Source organism: Saimiri boliviensis, chromosome 19 (genome assembly GCF_048565385.1).
Source record: "Saimiri boliviensis isolate mSaiBol1 chromosome 19, mSaiBol1.pri, whole genome shotgun sequence".
Lineage (NCBI taxonomy): Eukaryota > Metazoa > Chordata > Mammalia > Primates > Cebidae > Saimiri > Saimiri boliviensis.
The window spans coordinates 15,504,332-15,521,723 of NC_133467.1; the positions used below are offsets into that span (position 1 = coordinate 15,504,332).

Sequence of the window (17,392 nt, forward strand, 5' to 3'; positions counted from 1 at the left end):
TGCCAGTGAGACAGAACCTTTCACTCCCCTGGAAAGGGGGCTGAAGCCAGGGAGCCAAGTGGTCTAGCTCAGTGGATTCCACTTCTACGGAGCCCAGCAAGCCAAGATCCACTGGATTGAAATTCTCGCTGTAGGCACAGCAGTCTGAAGTCGACCTGGGATGCCTGAAGCTTGCTGGGGGAAGGGGCGTCCACCATTATTAGACTTGAATAGGTGGTTTTTCCCTCATAGTGTAAACAAAGCTGGAGGGAAGCTCCAACTGGGTGGAGCCTTCTGCAGCTCAGCAAAGCGGCTGTATTCAGACTGTCTCTAGATTCCTCCTCTCTAGGCAGGGAACCTCTAGCCAGACTAATAAAGAGAAAAGAATCAAATAGATGCAAAAAAAAAAAAAAAAAAAAGATAATGGGGATTATTACCACTGATCCCACAGAAATACAAACTACCATCAGAGAATGCTATAAACACCTCTATGCAAATAAAGTGGAAAATCTAGAAGAAATGAATAAATTCCTAGAAACATAGATACTCCCAAGTCTAAACCAGGAAGAGGTCAAATCCCTGAATAGATTAATAACAAGTTCTGAAATTGAGGCAGTAATTAATACCCTACCAACCAAAAAAAAAAAAAAAAAAAAAAAAAGCCCAAGACCAGATGGATTCACAGCCAACTTCTACCAGAGGTACAAAGAGGAACTGGTACCATTCATTCTGAAACTATTCTAAATAATAGAAAAGGCGAGACACTTCTCTAACTCATTTTATAACTCCAGCATCCTGGTACTAAAACCTGGCAGAGACACACACACAAAAGAAAATTTCAGGCCAAAATCTCTGATGAACATCGACGCAAAAATCCTCAATAAAATATTTGCAAACCGAATCCAGCAGCACATCAAAAGCTTATCTACCACGATCAAGCTGGCTTCATTCCTGGGATTCAAGGCTGGTTCAACATACACAAATCAATAAATGTAATCCATCACATAAACAGAACCAATGACAAAAACTACATGATTATTTCAATAGATGCAGAAAGGCCTTTGATATAATTCAACACCCTTTCAACAAACTAGGTATTGATGGAATGTATCTCAAATTAATAAGAGCTATTTATGACCAACTCATGGCCAATACCATACTGAATGGGCAAAAACTGGAAGCATTCCCTTTGAAAACTGACACAAGACAAGGATGCCCTCTCTCAACACTTCTATTCAAGATACTATTGGAAGTTCTGGCCAGGAAAATCAGGAAAGAGAAAGAAATAAAGGGTATTCAAATAGGAAGAGAGGAAGTCAAATTATCTCTGTTTGCAGATGACATGACAGTATATTTAGAAAACCCCATTGTCTCAACCCAAAATCTCCTTAAGCTGATAAGCAACTTCAGCAAAATCTCAGGATACAAAATCAATGTGCAGAAATCACAGGCATTTCTATACACCAATAACAAACCAGCAGACAACCAAATCATGAGTGATCTCCCACGCACAATCACTACAAAGAGAATAAAATACCTAGGAATACAACTTAAGAGGGATGTGAAGGACCTCTTCAAGGAGAACTACAAACCACTGCTCAAGGGAATCAGAGAGGACATAAACAAATGGAAAAACATTCCATGCTCATGGATAGGAAGAATCAATATCGTGAAAATGGCCATGCTGCCCAAAGTAATTTACAGATTCAATGCTATCCCCATCAAGCTACCAGTGACTCTCTTCAAAGAACTAGAAAAAAACTACTTTAAATATCATATGGAACCAAAAAAAGAGCCCGCGTAGCCAAGACAATCCTAAGCAAAAAGAACAAAGCTGGAGGCATCACACTACTGACTTCAAAGTATACTACAAGGCTACAGTAACCAAAACAGCATGGTATTGGTACCGAAACAGATATATAGACCAATGGAACAGAACAGAGGCCTCAGAAATAACACCACACATCTACAACCATCTGATATTTGACAAACCTGACAAAAACAAGCAATGGGGAAAGGATTCCCTACTTAATAAATAGTGTTGGAAAAACTGGCTAGCCATATGCAGAAAACTGAAACAATCCCTTCCTTACACCTTATACAAAAATTAACTACAGATGGATTAAAGACTTAAATGTGAGACCTAAAACCCATAAAAATTCTAGAAGAAAACCTAGGCAATATCATTTAGGATGTAAGTATGAGCAAAGACTTAAAGCAATGGCAACAAAAGCCAAAATTGACAAATGGGATATAATTAAAGTCAAGAGCCGTGTAAAGAGCCTTTGCACAGCAAAAGAAACTATCATCCAAGTGAACAGGCAATCTATAAATGGGAAAAGTTTTGCAATCTATCCAACTGACAATAACCAGAATCTACAAAGAACTCAAACAAATTTACAAGAAAAAAAAAACCACATCAAAAAATGAGCAAAGGATACAAACAGACACTTCTCAAAAGAAGACATTTATGCGGCCAATAAATATGAAAGCTCGTCATCACTGGTCATTAGAGAAATGCAAATCAAAACCACAATGAGATACCATCTCATGCCAGTTAGAATGGCAATAATTAAAAAGTCAGGAAACAACAGATGCTAGCGAGGATGTAGAGAAATAGGAATACTTTCACACTGTGGGTGGGAGTGTAAATCATTTCAACCACTGTGGAAGACAGTGTGGTGCTTCCTCAAAGATCTAGAACCAGAAATATCATTTGACCCAGCAATCTCATTAATGGGTATATACCCAAAGGATTATAAAACATTCTACTATAAACACACATGCACATGTACATTTATTGTGGCACTGTTCACAATAGCAAAGACTTAGAACCAACCCAAATGCCCATGAATAATAGACTGGATAAAGAAAACATGGCACATATACATCATGGAATATTATGCAGCCATAAAAAAGGATGAGTTGATGTCCTTTGCAGGGACATGGATGAAGCTGGAAACCATCATTCTCAGCAAACTAACACAAAAACAGAAAAAACATTGCATGTTCTCACTCATAAGTGGGAATTGAACAATGAGAACACATAGACACAAGGAGGGGAACATCACACACTGGGCCTCGTTGGGGGATGGAGGGCTAGGGGAGGGACAGAATTAGGGGAAATTCCTAATGTAGATAATGGGTTGATGGGTGCAGCAAATCGCCAGGGCATGTGTATACCTATGTAACAAACCTGCAGGTTCTACACATGTACCCCAGAACTTAAAGTATATTTAAAAAAAAAAAAAAAAAAAAAAAAGGTTTTGCCAGGGCAGATAGAAATTTAAGGAGGAAATTTAGAGAGAATTTTGTTTTGGGTTTATGTTTTTAGAGGCATATTAGACATACATGTGAGATGGCAAGTCAGCAGAAAGTAATCGTGAATCAATTTAATATTCTTATGAAACTGCCAAGTTAAATTTGTTTCAAAATGTAATCCTCAGGCTGGGCCAGTGGCTCAAGCCTTTAAGCCCAGCACTTTGGGAGGTCGAGGTAGGCAGATCACCTGAGGTTGGGAGTTTGAGACCAGCCTGACCAACATGGAGAAACCCTGTCTCTATTAAAAATACAAATAAAATCAGCTGGGCATGGTTGTGCATGCCTGTAATCCTAGTTACTCGGGAGGCTGAGGCAGGAGAATTGTCTGAATGTGGGAGTCGGAGGTTGCAGTGAGCCAAGATTGGGCCATTGCACTCCAGCCTGGGCAACAAGATTGAAACATCGTCTCAAAAAAAAATAAAAAAATAAAGTAATCCTCAATAATAAAAGATTGATATGCAGATAATAATAATAATTTAATCAGACTTCTAAATGTGAGAATATTTTCTTCTCATTTATGTACACTCTCTCTTTAGGTACTCTCAACCAAGCATGGCTTATAAATATGCTACTTCTCATATATCTTCAGACCTGACCTTACCCCACAGAACTCCAGATTCGTATATTCAAAAACCTACCTGACATCTCCATAGAACATGTCCAAAACAGAACTGATTTCTCAAACTCAGTCCCCTTCACAAACACTTCCCTGCCCACAGATGATTAGTCTTCATCTTTCCTTCCTTGGTAATAGCATCATCATCTAACTATCATACTATCATATATCCAAATAACCTGAAGTCATCCTTGACCCCACACTCTTCCTCCTCACCATATCCAAATCACATGCAGTTAACTAATTCAACCACCCCATATATTCTGTTTCCACTTTCTTCAAATGCTTCCCCTTCTGGAGTTAAAAACAGCAAGCACCTTTAAAACCATCACAAATTATTAACTTCATCCTGTATTTAACCACTACTTTGTTTTTTAACCAAATTTTTGCTATGTGTGGTGGGGTTAATTTTTCTCCAGCCAATTAAAAAAAATTTAAATTGCAACCCTTTCAGAGAAGTTTTTCTTACCTATTGATATTCCACTAGAAAGAGTAGAACTTTCAGCTTGGCCTCGAGATGGTGCATGGGGCTCCATGACACTATCATCTAACAGATGCCTTGGCCCTGCATTTGGAAACGTTGCACTCTTAAATTCTGCTGTGTTCATTTTATGAATGAAACTGGAAACAAGGAGAAAAAAAAGGTTCTTATCTTTTATTATTATTACTAATTTAGAATATAAAAACTGCTCTTAAAGATTTAGGATATAAGGGATTTACCTGCTGTCATACTGAGATCTCACCATAAAAGCCTCAAACTAACAGTTTAGGGAAAATGTTTTAGGAAACCTGGCTGTATCTATATAATTAGAGCATACTTTAAAATATTTTCATTTTTAGCCTCATGTCCGTTAAAAAATTGTTTCCACATTCACTTTTGGATAATAGTTATTAAATTTCCAGAAAAATCATGGCAAAAGTGAACATGTGTCCCCATTTTGAAAAAAAGAATACTGTAAAAACTAATGAAGTTAAAAGTCAGTTTTCTTTAGGAATAAAGAAAATAATTTTTATAACTCTTAATTTATGACTGATTTTGGTTAAGACAAACAATGTCTTGATATAAAGGCTGTAATTTTTAAAAAAGGTATACTGCTATCCTGATTTTCTTTATGATGGTCCTCTATAATTTTCATTTATCGTCTCCAAATATAAATGCACTGTTGACAAAATCCCATTTCCAAATTCAGGTAATAAGAAATGAAAGCGTTTAGGCAAACAAGATATTTTACTGAATCAAAAAAAGGTTGTTAAGAAAAAAGAAAACTATTCAAGGATACCATTTTCTGCAGAACTAATAAATAGATAATAAACCCAACTACAAACAACTTAAAAATGTGAAAGATAAAATTAAAAATGCTGACTTATAACCCAAGCTATGGCACTTCCTATGTCCATGTGGAATCAGATTCCGAGGGGATGGGGGTGTTTGTGGGAGCAAGGCTCCTTCAGCTGCCACACTTTTTCGTCCACTCTGTGGAGATGCTCCTACTTCAGGACCTAAGGGTTAAATGTAAAGAGAAAGAGATTTTCAAATGATTTCATATGATTAATTTATTTTTCAATCCCTTGATATAAAATACTAAATGTGGTTCAAATTTTGAGAGTACTGTTAGTTTTATTTAACTGACTTGAAGATGAGAAATATATTCCAAGTCCTAAAACACAAAATCCCAAACCAAACAGAATCCATTCATTTTTATCTTACTTATACTAAGTAGAGGCAGTGTAAATATTTTCTCCATTACATAAGCAGCAGCAGAATTAAAAGAGATCAGCTTTCAGATCACAGACAAAATCTGGACTCAACACCCAGGTCTCCTGAGTCCTAGGTTCAGTGCTCTTTTAATTTTATACATTACTTTTGTGTTCCTAGTTTCAACTTCCTCTTAAAGAATGTGTAGGCTAGGTCAAACACTCAAATTAGAAATTAAATCCATTACTGACATTGTTCGGGCTTATGGGAATGAATAACAATATTATTAAAGTGCAAAATAGCACTTTAAGAATAAAAAGAAAAGCAAATTTAAGAAATTTAAAATAAAATGTTTTTTTCTGCTTGGAATATTCTTCCCCATAGGTATTGTCATGGTTTGTTTTTTCACTTCTTCCCATCTTATTAGACGAGTTGTCAAATACTTTTAGAAAATACATGAAACTTAGTGCGAAGGCTTGTACTGGGAATTTTTAAAAAGGTACCTAAAAAGGTACCAGTGATTTCTTAAATAATGAGCAATTCTCTTTATGTTGTTTCAAAAATTATTTGTGGTATACACATAATATTCCCATTATAATGTAACAGGTAAAGGAAGAAACTATGATTTTTATATTTTTAGTACTTGGTCCAGTATTAAAGTCAACATTAAAAAAAATCATGCCATTAAAAATAACTTCTACTAATTAAATTAAGTAGAATTTCCCCTTAGACCACAGAAATTTCTAGTATAATCAACCTTCACTGCCCAGGACAATGCATTCTTAATTAAAAATGAATATCCATAAGTACTTGTCTATTATTTTCCACCTGTTACATCTATTTTCCTTGATCAGGTAGCATATTTGTTTGTACACTACTGACAAACCATAGCAACTTTTAAATTAAAAAACAAAAAATCCATAAAGGACTGATAGATTTTAATATCAAAATAAATTTTATGTGCAGTATAAGATGTACTAAGTTTTTATTTATTTTGGAGTATATTCTTCCTCATTAGGTTATCTGATGTAGATTTAGTAACGAACTATGTACTAACCTACTAAATCTTCCCTGGAAGCAGCAGAACGTGGGGTGCTTGTCCCTGGTTCTATCTTTAATGAAAGCCTGAATTTTAAAAAGACAAAATACATACCACGATTAATTAACATTCGATGAAACAAGATTAAAGTTGTGTATTTTCTCACAAAAAACTAAAAACAACTTTAATGAAATAATCTGACCTATATATTTTTCTGCAAGAGAAATCTTCCTTTAAAGACAGGGAATCTCACTTAAGGCTCAAACTTATGGGCTCAGGTGATCCTTCCACCTTGGCTTCCCAGAGTGCTGGGATTACGGGCACGGAGCCACCAAGCCTGGCGAAGAGCAACTTCTTTTTTTTTTTTTGAGATGGAGTCTCACTCTGTCATCCAGGTTGGAGTACAGTGGCCTGATCTCAGCTCACTGCAACTTCTGCCTCCCAGGTTCAAGCGATTCTCCTGCCTCAGCCTCCTGAGTAGCTGGGACTACAGGTGTGCGCCACCACGCCCAGCAAATTTTTTGTATTTTTAGTAGAGACGGTTTCACCATGTTCATTGGCCAGGATGATCTCAATCTCCTGACCTTGTGATCCGCCTGCCTTGGCCTCTCAAAGTGCTGCGATTATAGGTGTGAGCTACTGCGCCTGCCCCAATTTTTAATTAAGATGATCTTAATTCTTATCTCTTTCAGAAAAAGCTGATCTTATGGTTACTCTAGGAAATATTAGAAAGGGAAAATACATTAAAAAATAAGAAAATCTCCCCAATTACCCCGAAGTTGCCAAACCATGGAACACATTAAAAGATATTTGATGAATGACTAAATAATGATTCAACTTAAGAGCTAACACTGATACTTGACACTTAAATTCATAAACTTTCATATATATTATTAAATATATTATGCAAATTATTTCTAAAAACACCTTATTTAAAACTAACCATCTAACAAATCAGCTTACACAACTCTTCAAAAGAAAGATCTATACAAATAAAAAAGTTGTCTGCAAAATTCCTAGTAAGTTCCTGTCCTAAGCCAGAGTTTACTAGGCGGTACTTAAGTTCCATTTAGGATAATATATCTAGTTTTGAGTTTCACAGTGAAACAGATTATGATTCCTGTCAGGGGAAGCTATTTCAGAAAATAGGATACTAAAGTAGTTGCAGAAAATGCTTTGGTGTTATACATGAATCCTAATATTGCTGAGCTTCTTTGAAAATTAATAAAAACTGCTTAACATTCTACTGACTAAAATTTTAAAAGTAATTGCACAAGTAGCATTTATAATGATAAATCTATTGTAGGTTCTTAAGTTATTAATTATATTCCAGTTATTTGGTAACGTAAAATGCATATATTGAACAAGATGAATTTGACATTAACCAGACTCTCTTTTCTTTTTCTAAAGACGTTTACTTTACTTATTTAGGCTACAGACTATACTGCATTCATTCATTTGACAAATATTTACTGAAATCTTGAGTTGGGCACTGTGCTCAGAACTGAAATATAACAGAGATTACAGCAGACACGGTATTCCTGTCCTTCTGAAGCTTCCAACCTAGCAGACGAAAGAAAAGGAGTAAATGAAATAACTACCATTTCCCAGTGGCACCAAAATAGAAAGAAACGGAAAGAGAGCTTATTGGGTGAATCACATTGCTACTGGTAGCAACTAGAAATTGACAGCAATATAAAAAGCAGAAGCATCTTTAAAAAGCAGTGAAGGCTAGTCTGAGTGACAGCTGCTTGCATCATCATCAAAGCATCATATAATAACAGAGATGCTGATTCATTAAGAAGATATGTTCAGTATTAAAACAAAATCACCCAGAAAGATTTTCATCATGATCAAAAGACATATAATGTGTAATATCTATACTGGCTGCCTGTGTAGATAAAGTTGCCCAAAACAGGCCTTTGTAAGGGACATGTCATTTCTATTCACAAGTTTTTCATCATAAAAGACATTTTTTCTAACAAAATGTTTTTTTCTAAATTTTTCTAATAATTTTAACAACATCTTAAAATGCTCTATTTTTCAAACACACTAAATTATCAGGCTCATGCAACGCAATTGCATTTTTAGAAAAACAACCTGTCAGCTGGGTGCAGTGGCTCATGCCTATAATCCTAGCACTCTGGAGGCCAAGGCAGGCAGATTATCTGAGATCAGGAGTTCAAGATCAGCCTGGCCAACATGAAGAAACCCTGTCTTTACCAAAAATACAAAAATTAGCTGGGTGTGGTGGCAGGCACCTGTAATCCCAGCTACTTGAGAGGCTGAGGCAGGAGAATCGCTTGAACCTGGGAGGCGGAGGTGGCAGTGAGTTGTGATTGCGCCACTGCACTCCAGCCTGGGCAACAGCAAAATTCTGTCTCAACAACAACAACAAAGCAAACAAACAAACAAACAAAAAAAAGAAAAGCAAAAGAAGAAAAACGATCTGTCTTCTCTAGTCCTGTATGATGTCCCAATAACACCAAATGACTCACTGTTCCCCAAGTAAACACAGTTTCTTATCCCATTCCTTGGATCATTCCATCACCAGCAAGCTTTTCCTTACCCTTCACATGAGACTAACTCCTACTCACCTGTTAAGATTTAGCTTCAGATGACATTGTCTCCTGAAGCTGTTCATATTTCCTTTCTTTTTAGTTTTCCTATGTAAAGTTGTGTTAGGTTTCCCCTTACCTAGCACCCTATTATAATTGTTTGAAATGTTTTATAATCATCTGTTTTGTGGATGTATTTTACATTAGACTGAGCTTCTTGGGGGCAAGAACAGTATCTTATTTTCATAATCCCAGCAACTAGCACAGTAACTGGCCTGTAACAAAACCTTAGTAAATATCTGTCAATGTAATGAAAGGGCTGCTCTGGTTCTAGCTCTTTATGAAAACAAAAAATGCAGTATAGTAGCATCCACTTTCCTACAAAAATGAAGGCAGTGTATAATATATCAGTTTATAGAATGTCAAAACTACCTGGCGGCTTCACTGGCTAAGTCTACCCTGTTAGCAAAGTAAAAACTAGATTTAATCTGTATTATGATTTTACAGTCACAAAAAACTTGTGCAACATTTTCTGAGATTTCACTGGTATCTAAAAGACTTTAAATTCTTTTAAATTTAATAAGTTTCTTGAGCCAGATAAATAACAGCTACTTGCTCATATTCTGAATTTTAAGATATCTGTTCTATACCTCACTGGACAAAACCTAAGTATTTATTAGGCATGAGTACCTATGTCAGTATTAGAAAGAAGGGGAAAATAGTGTTAAGTGTAAGACACAGATCATCAAACTTGAAAAATTTACAACCTAGGGCAACAGATTTTTGAAACAACTCTAGCCTTAAACAGCTTCTTCACTGACTTCATGTATTTTCAAGGAAGTAACCATGTACAAACTTCTTGTAGAATAAAAATTGGTACAGAAATATAAAGTGTTGATATTATACTGTGGGAGAGAAGATACCAGTAAAGTTATTTTCAAACACTAGTAAAATTTTAGATGAATTTAGAAAAATTATTTCTAAACGTTTTCCAGAATTTCTATAGCCATTTACTAGGACTAATTCTGTTCTACAGAATTTTTTTTTTTTTTTTTTTTTTTTTTGAGACGGAGTTTTGCTCTTGTTACCCAGGCTGGAGTACAATGGCACGATCTCGGCTCACCGCAACCTCCGCCTCCTGGGTTCAGGCAACTCTCCTGCCTCAGCTTCCTCAGTAGCTGGGATTATAGGCACGCATCACCATGCCCAGCTAATTTTTTGTATTTTTAGTAGAGACGGGGTTTCACCATGTTGAACAGGTTGGTCTCGATCTCTCGACCTTGTTCCACCCACCTCAGCCTCCCAAAGTGCTGGGATTACAGGCTTGAGCCACCGCGCCCGGCCTCAGAATTTTTTTGAAAATTGTCAAAACCCAAACAGATGCTTGCTGTTCAGTTACAGACTGGGGAAACAGCCCAGTATTTGGGATTAAAACTGTCAAGACTAGATAGGTTTTAGTCATCACTGTCTTTTGTCCAGTGGGGATTTAATCAATACTTTCAAAACGCTTCTGGTTTGGGAGTGTAGATAGGTTTGATTTTGTATATGTAATAGTTGATTGCTAAATTTGGTCAGATTTCTCCTGACTGGCTGTTCCTAAATTCTTAGGATATGACCCAGTAAAATTACACTTTATGAATTAATTGTCATTTGTGTAATTGTTGCATTTTGGATGTAACGTAATTTGATAATTAAAAAAATAATTTCCATTTAAGGTGTCTGTTTGCAGGTCAGAAAATGAGAAAATGTTTGTGTAATGCTCTGAAATGTAAAAAACAAAAACAAAAAAGCTGTAAATAAAATCAAGTAAATAAAAAAAATTGTCAAAATCTGGAACAAGGAAGTGAATAATCATTACCACAGGAAGATAAAAAATATTTCTATGTAATGCATTAACATTGAAAAATAATCTAGTCTTTCACTTTGATGAATTTTTGAAACATGATCTTTTATTGGAAAAAATATTTGTGAAAGTGCAAAATTCAATTTGAAAGCTTGGGAACAACTGGTATAATAAAGCTAAGTACTGTACACTTTAAAAACAAACAAACTAACAAACAAACAAATGAAGCTAAAAGAAAAGTGAGACGTTTCAAGAGAAATAAGCTCTTTATCTTCCCACTTTAAAAAAAACCCCAGCAGTTAAGTAAAGCATATCAATGAAAAAGGAAAGGGTTAATAATTTAAAAATGTCCTCTCCCATCTTTGGGCAGTACAGTGGATATAAACAGGAAAAAAAAAATGAGTATCAGCTATTTCAAAAGTGACTTCAAAATCTTTTTTTTTTCTTTTGAGACAGAGTTTCACTGTTTTTGCTCAGGCTGGAGTGCAATGGCACAATCTCGGCTCACTGCAACCTCTGCCTCCCAGGTTCAAGAGATTCTCCTGCCTCAGCCTCCCAAGTAGCTGGGATTACAGGCACGAGCCACCATGCCCAACTAATTTTACATTTTCAGTAGAGATGGGGTTTCACAATGTTGGTCAGGCTGGTCTCGAACTCACGACCTCAAGTGATCTGTGCCCCCTCGGCCTCCCAAAGTGCTGGGATTACAGGTGGGAGCCACGGTGCCCAGTCTGAAAAATCTTTAAAGAACTTACTCTAATTTAGGGAAAAGAATATGTGTCGTGCTACATTGGAGAAATGTCTCTTCTCCAGAGACAAGATGGAGCAATACTCTCTCAATCCACAAAAACAATGAAAAACAAACAACGATGTGTCAATAATTACCATTAAAAAGGAGTAATTTTTCTATCTTAAAAACTGTCTCATTGATTTTTCTGTCTATTAAATGATAAATTCTATAAGAATTCAATGACTGAATATGGGTGAAAGGAAGAAATTTAAATTAGAACCATCAAACGCTAGCTCTCTACAAACAGAGAGATAAAATAATTTATTAAAAATAACAGATGAGGTATTTGTATATTGGGTCAATCCTAACAAGTGATTAAAAATACATATATGTTAGTACCTTTACTGCTGTAAACCTACCACTGGATTAGGCATTTGTTTGATACCACATAGGATTTAGATGTTTAAATACATAGGGATAGAAAGGTGGAGGACAGGACAAAGTTATACAAACCACTTTTGAAGATCCAACCTACTTGTAATTATCGTCTTCCACAAATTTTTGTAGTTCTTCTATATACTGAACGGAGTTCAGATATTTTTGGACATGAGGCAACATGGGAATATCTAGGCAAAAGGTGATAAATAATTATCTGATAAAGTACAACTTAACCCGAACTTTAAAAATCAAGCTGAAAATAATTTAAAGGTAAGTTAAGGCCACATGGTATCAAAATTTAAATTAACTCTAGGAGGACATTACTGAGATAAACTTTATTTAATGTGAAACTGAGGGTAATTTAGAAAATTAAAGTTGCATACTGTTTGTATAGATTGTTGTTGTATTTTTTAATAGCTCCAATATAAAGTCTCACATATTTGATAAATTTCATAGAAAATGATCAGGAACTATTCTAAACTAAACACAAGACACGAAGGCAGTTATTTTTCTTTTAAAGAAACCTCGTTCCCATTTATAAATGTGGTCTATTTTCTCCCCTTATAAATTTCAAGCAAGATCAATTTAACATCACAACTTGATGCTATGTTTAAAATACTGAGAAAAGAACAGAATAAGGAATTATTTGATTTAACTTTAAGTAAGATTCTATTTCCATAGATACTTTTAGGAAGTTTTTGAGGTTTTCTAAAAAGTATAGATGCACGAAATAAAAGTCAGTTTTAAGATAAATTTACTTGAAGTCATCATATAATGCCAAACTCAGTTTTTTAACCCACAGAAATTATATATTAATAGCCTAACTTTATTCTCTATCAAACTGGAAGTATCTAAATATTTTAAAAAATACCTTTTCTCATCATTTGGGCTTATTTAGCTCTTTCTATATATGTAATTCTATAAAATACATGTTTAGGATAGAAATTGGTTATTTACTCAGTATCTGACTCAAGAAAGTTGGTCAACTGACACAAGGCTCAAGGGTCTCAGCAACATTTCCCTAATGGAAAAATGTAAAAACTATTTACATAATAGATCAGGGAGATCAAATAAGATAACAGAAAACAACTCTGTAAACTATAAAGGGCCAAATAGCTGTGAGGTAGTAATACTAAATACTCAATGCCCTTGTACTGTGAGAAAGTTGCTGCAAAATAGCAGAAAAGCAAAATATAAAAATAAAAATTTTAAATATTAAATACTTAAATTCCTTAAAAGGAAGATTTTAAATAAAAGAAGCACTATTTCCCTTTATATTAGGATGGAAATAAGAAACTGAAATCCCCTGCTGTTTGAAAAGTGATCATCAATGTGTGAATAAATCACTGGAATTACAGCAATGTTAATGGCTTGGCATTATCTCCCAGAAACTTACCATATTCACAAGACTGTTGCAAATCAGAAATTATTCGAAGGATATTATTCATTAAATTTGATCTTTGCTCACTTTCTAGAATGCTGCCAGTTGACGGGTATGCTGAATCAATGTATGTTAAATCTGACAAATAGATACCTGAAACAAAATTAGGTAAATGAATGTTTTCTGATTTGTAGCTTGAGAGGCTATGACAAAGAAAGGGGGAAAAAGGTTTTTTATAGATACATTCCAATGTATGCCACATTTAAAATACATTGCTATTAATACACTGAGGGCCTGGGTAACACATGATTACTGGGGTTGAGGTTTCCATATGGTTGGGGTCAGATATATACCAATTTTTTTTTGTAATAATATGCTATTTTGTAAATGTCTTCTTGTGATTTCATTTTCAAGTATAGTCTGAGGCTACAGTTAGAAACTCCAGAACACATGGGAATTAATGGAAAGGAGCTGAGCTCTTCAATTGGCTCTGCCTCTGACTAGTTTCAAATGGAGACGGTTATTTTAAACTCAGAACCTCAGATTTAAAATCTATACAAGTATCCATTTCCAAGGTGTATTACAGCTTGAAGACATTAATTTAGTTAGCTGCCCAGCCACTGCCTGACAAAGGGAAATTATTTAATATTTGTTTTATACTCTTTTGCCTTGAGTTGATAACTATCATTTGAGTCTTAACTACTTTGAAAATTATCTCGATCTGGTAGAAATGTTTTATTCTTTAAAGATCAACACATGAATTTCTGAAATAGTTGATGTGACTACAAATTGAAGTTAACTATTTCTTAGCCTCTATGAGCTTTGTACCCAAAAATAACATAACACAACTTCTAAAATTTGGTTGTACTAGTCCTTAAGATGAAAGGTCACTCATTTAAGATTATTTCTGGAGAGTTCACTATGCACATGTGAAATGTATTAGACAATCATAGCTGGAGAGAAAAGAAAAACATACTTTCCTACTTTTACCCCATTACTTCATGTTCATGAACTCTCAGGGAAACACAACCAAAATGCCACACCTACTGCCTTCTAAATAAGCACTGCTTTTCCTCAGCTTTTTCTTATACCTTAAATGTTTCTAGCTTACCTCTGCCTATCCAAATCCTATATTTTACTTATCTAATTCAGTGTCAACTGTTCTCTAGTTTTCTCACAGATTCCAAGAAAGGAATTCAGACACTGTCTAGTCTAATTCCCTCCTTTTACAGATGAAGAACCTGAAATACAGATAGTAAAAGGACCTGTCTAATGCCATGCAACCTGTTAGTGACAGAGCTGGATTTCAGGTCTCACTTATAGCCCAGTGTTTTTTGTTGTTTTTTTTTAAAATTACTTACATTCTGTTAAAAAAATCATATGTTATTGGTCCATACTATTCACTTGATAACTTTTATGACTTCCAAAATCTCCTTACTTAGATTTTTTTACATTTATATCTTACCTATTCAAGACTCCAAACTCATTTAAGGCAGTTGCCCTATCTTGCGACAGAGAAAGAAAATCTTGTGCAATGTTTTGACAACAGGTGCTTAATACACCATAAAAAGCTGGCACAGCAATCTTTTTACTCATCCCACTATCATTCACTTTCCACTCAGTAAAGTTTTACAGTATTCTTTAAGCCACCTATCATACTTTCTTTTCTTTAGACAACCTCAACTTTATTTCCCTGTAACTCCCAATGAATCAGAGGTTCCAAATGAAGCTACGGTTCTTCCCACTTTCCCCAATCTCGGAGGAAGAAGAATCCCTCTCTTCTTCCCAAATCTCAACCGTAATTTTGAATGCAATTGTTGCTGCCTCCTTCCAAACAACCACCATTGCCTCTACTATCACTCGTCCTACTGGCTCCTTTCCCAGAGCCAATATAGACATTTTTCTTCGAGACAGAGTCTTGCTCTGTCACAGGCTGGAATGCAGTGGCGCAATCTCAGCTCACTGCAACCTCTGCCTCTTGGGTTCAAGAGATTCTCGTCCCTCAGCCACCAGAGTAACTTGTATTACAGGCGTGCGCAACCATGCCTGGCTGGTTCTTGCATTTTTAGTAGAGACAGGGTTTCACCATCTTGGCCAGGCTGGTCTCAAACTCCTGTTCTCAAGTGATCCGCCCGACTCTGCCTCCCAAAGTGCTAGGATTACAAGCGTGAGCCAATGCGCCTGGCCCAATATACATGTTTAAATCTACCCTACTTAAAAGACAAAATCTAAGCAACTCTTCCTTCAAATCTGATCCCACTCCTCAAGATAACATCCTTGCCATTCTCCCTTCAACAAGCACCTTGGAAAAAAACACAGAGCAGTAAACTTCTTTATTATTTTATTTTTAATGTAATATTTGATACACAAAAAAGTTTACATGTGCTGGGAAAATTGTAAAAGACTTTGAGACGGGGGAAAAAAAAAGATTACTAGGTATCCTGTCTCCAGTGCATCAGTTTGATCATTTTGAGCTATTTTATAACTCTGCACAGCTGATGAAAACTGGTAATACACATTATTGTGCATAAAAATGCCAAAGAATTATGTCCATTGGGATCTAATGAATGTTGACTTATTAATGTTGATCAATTTTGCAACTATTTGTTAAATTTATTTCAGCATTCTTGATTGCATATGTGTGTTACTTTGAATTCTTCCTTGATGCATTTTTGATTCCCTTATAAATTTAATAATTTAAATGAAAATTTGGACACATATTCATTTCATATTTGTGTGAGAATCATGATTTGACTTAAAAAAATTGTTGCCGTGAACAGTGGCTCATGCCTGTAATCTCAGAACTTTGGGAGGCTGAGGCAGGTGGACTGCTTGAGCCCAGGAGTTTGAGACCAGTCTGGGAAACACAGTGAGACCCCACCTCTTAAAAAAAAAAATTATCAACACATGTGACATCTGTTGTTATCAAACAATATAACAAACATCTGCGAAAGACCAGGAAACTTATTACATCCTCGCTAAGGAGACCTACAAGATTCCTCAAGGAAATGGCACAGGGATATTAGCACATGTATATCAATAACAGTAATAAAATATGTTAAAAGTAGCACAGAAAAGCTTAAAGAGGAGTTTCATAAAAATTCTGTGCAAAAAAAGTGTCATTCCCTGCTGATGCGATCAGAGAAGGCTTCAAGGAAGAAGTGGGGTTTGAGCTGGGTACTAATGTGCCAGTTATTGCCATTTTTCCATCTTATCATTAAACTCAGATAACAACTCACCTATAGTCATTCACTATACTGTGCTGTCCAATATGAGAGCCACTGGCCACATGTGACTACTGAGTATTTCATGTGCTTATTCTGAATTGAGATGTATTTGAGTATAAAACAGACAACAGATTTTGAAGGGTTAATATGAAAAATTAATGTAAAATATCTAATAAACTTTTTTATTGGTTACATGTTAATATTTTAATATGTTGGGGTAAATACTACTCTTTAAACGAGAACTACAACATCATCTATACTGTTGCATTTATTGGTATGTTCCTTTTCTACTTCATCTCCTTGCTTCCTGTCCAGAAATAACCACTAGCCTGAACTTTAAGATCATTCCCTTATTTTTTCCCCTACACATTTGTCTGTATTCCAATCTTTGTCTATTTTTGAGCTTTAAAAATAACATTTTAAGCATCTGAGGATTAACTGACAGTATTTGTAATGTTAGAAAAGTGTCTAGTATATACTGTCACTTGTAAAGATTTATTAAATAAAATTTAAAAATATAGTCTTCTGTGGTTGCTTTGTCTATTTTGTTTCTAAGACTTATCC

At 35.3% G+C, this 17,392-nt stretch overlaps 1 protein-coding gene across 4 annotated transcripts in view; it reads right to left on the minus strand.

Annotated features, from left to right (window-relative positions):
- RALGPS2 (Ral GEF with PH domain and SH3 binding motif 2) overlaps window positions 1-17,392 on the minus strand; it is a 189,654-nt gene that overhangs the window by 43,847 nt on the left and 128,415 nt on the right. For all 4 annotated transcript variants that reach the window (XM_003925334.4, XM_003925333.4, XM_074390145.1 and 1 more), the window contains 5 exons: window positions 13,617-13,754; window positions 12,318-12,408; window positions 6,670-6,737; window positions 5,281-5,416; window positions 4,386-4,537 (listed from right to left, as the gene is read on the minus strand). In XM_003925334.4, the coding sequence (XP_003925383.1) occupies window positions 4,386-4,537; window positions 5,281-5,416; window positions 6,670-6,737; window positions 12,318-12,408; window positions 13,617-13,754 (585 nt within the window). The remainder of the gene's footprint in view (window positions 1-4,385; window positions 4,538-5,280; window positions 5,417-6,669; window positions 6,738-12,317; window positions 12,409-13,616; window positions 13,755-17,392) is intronic.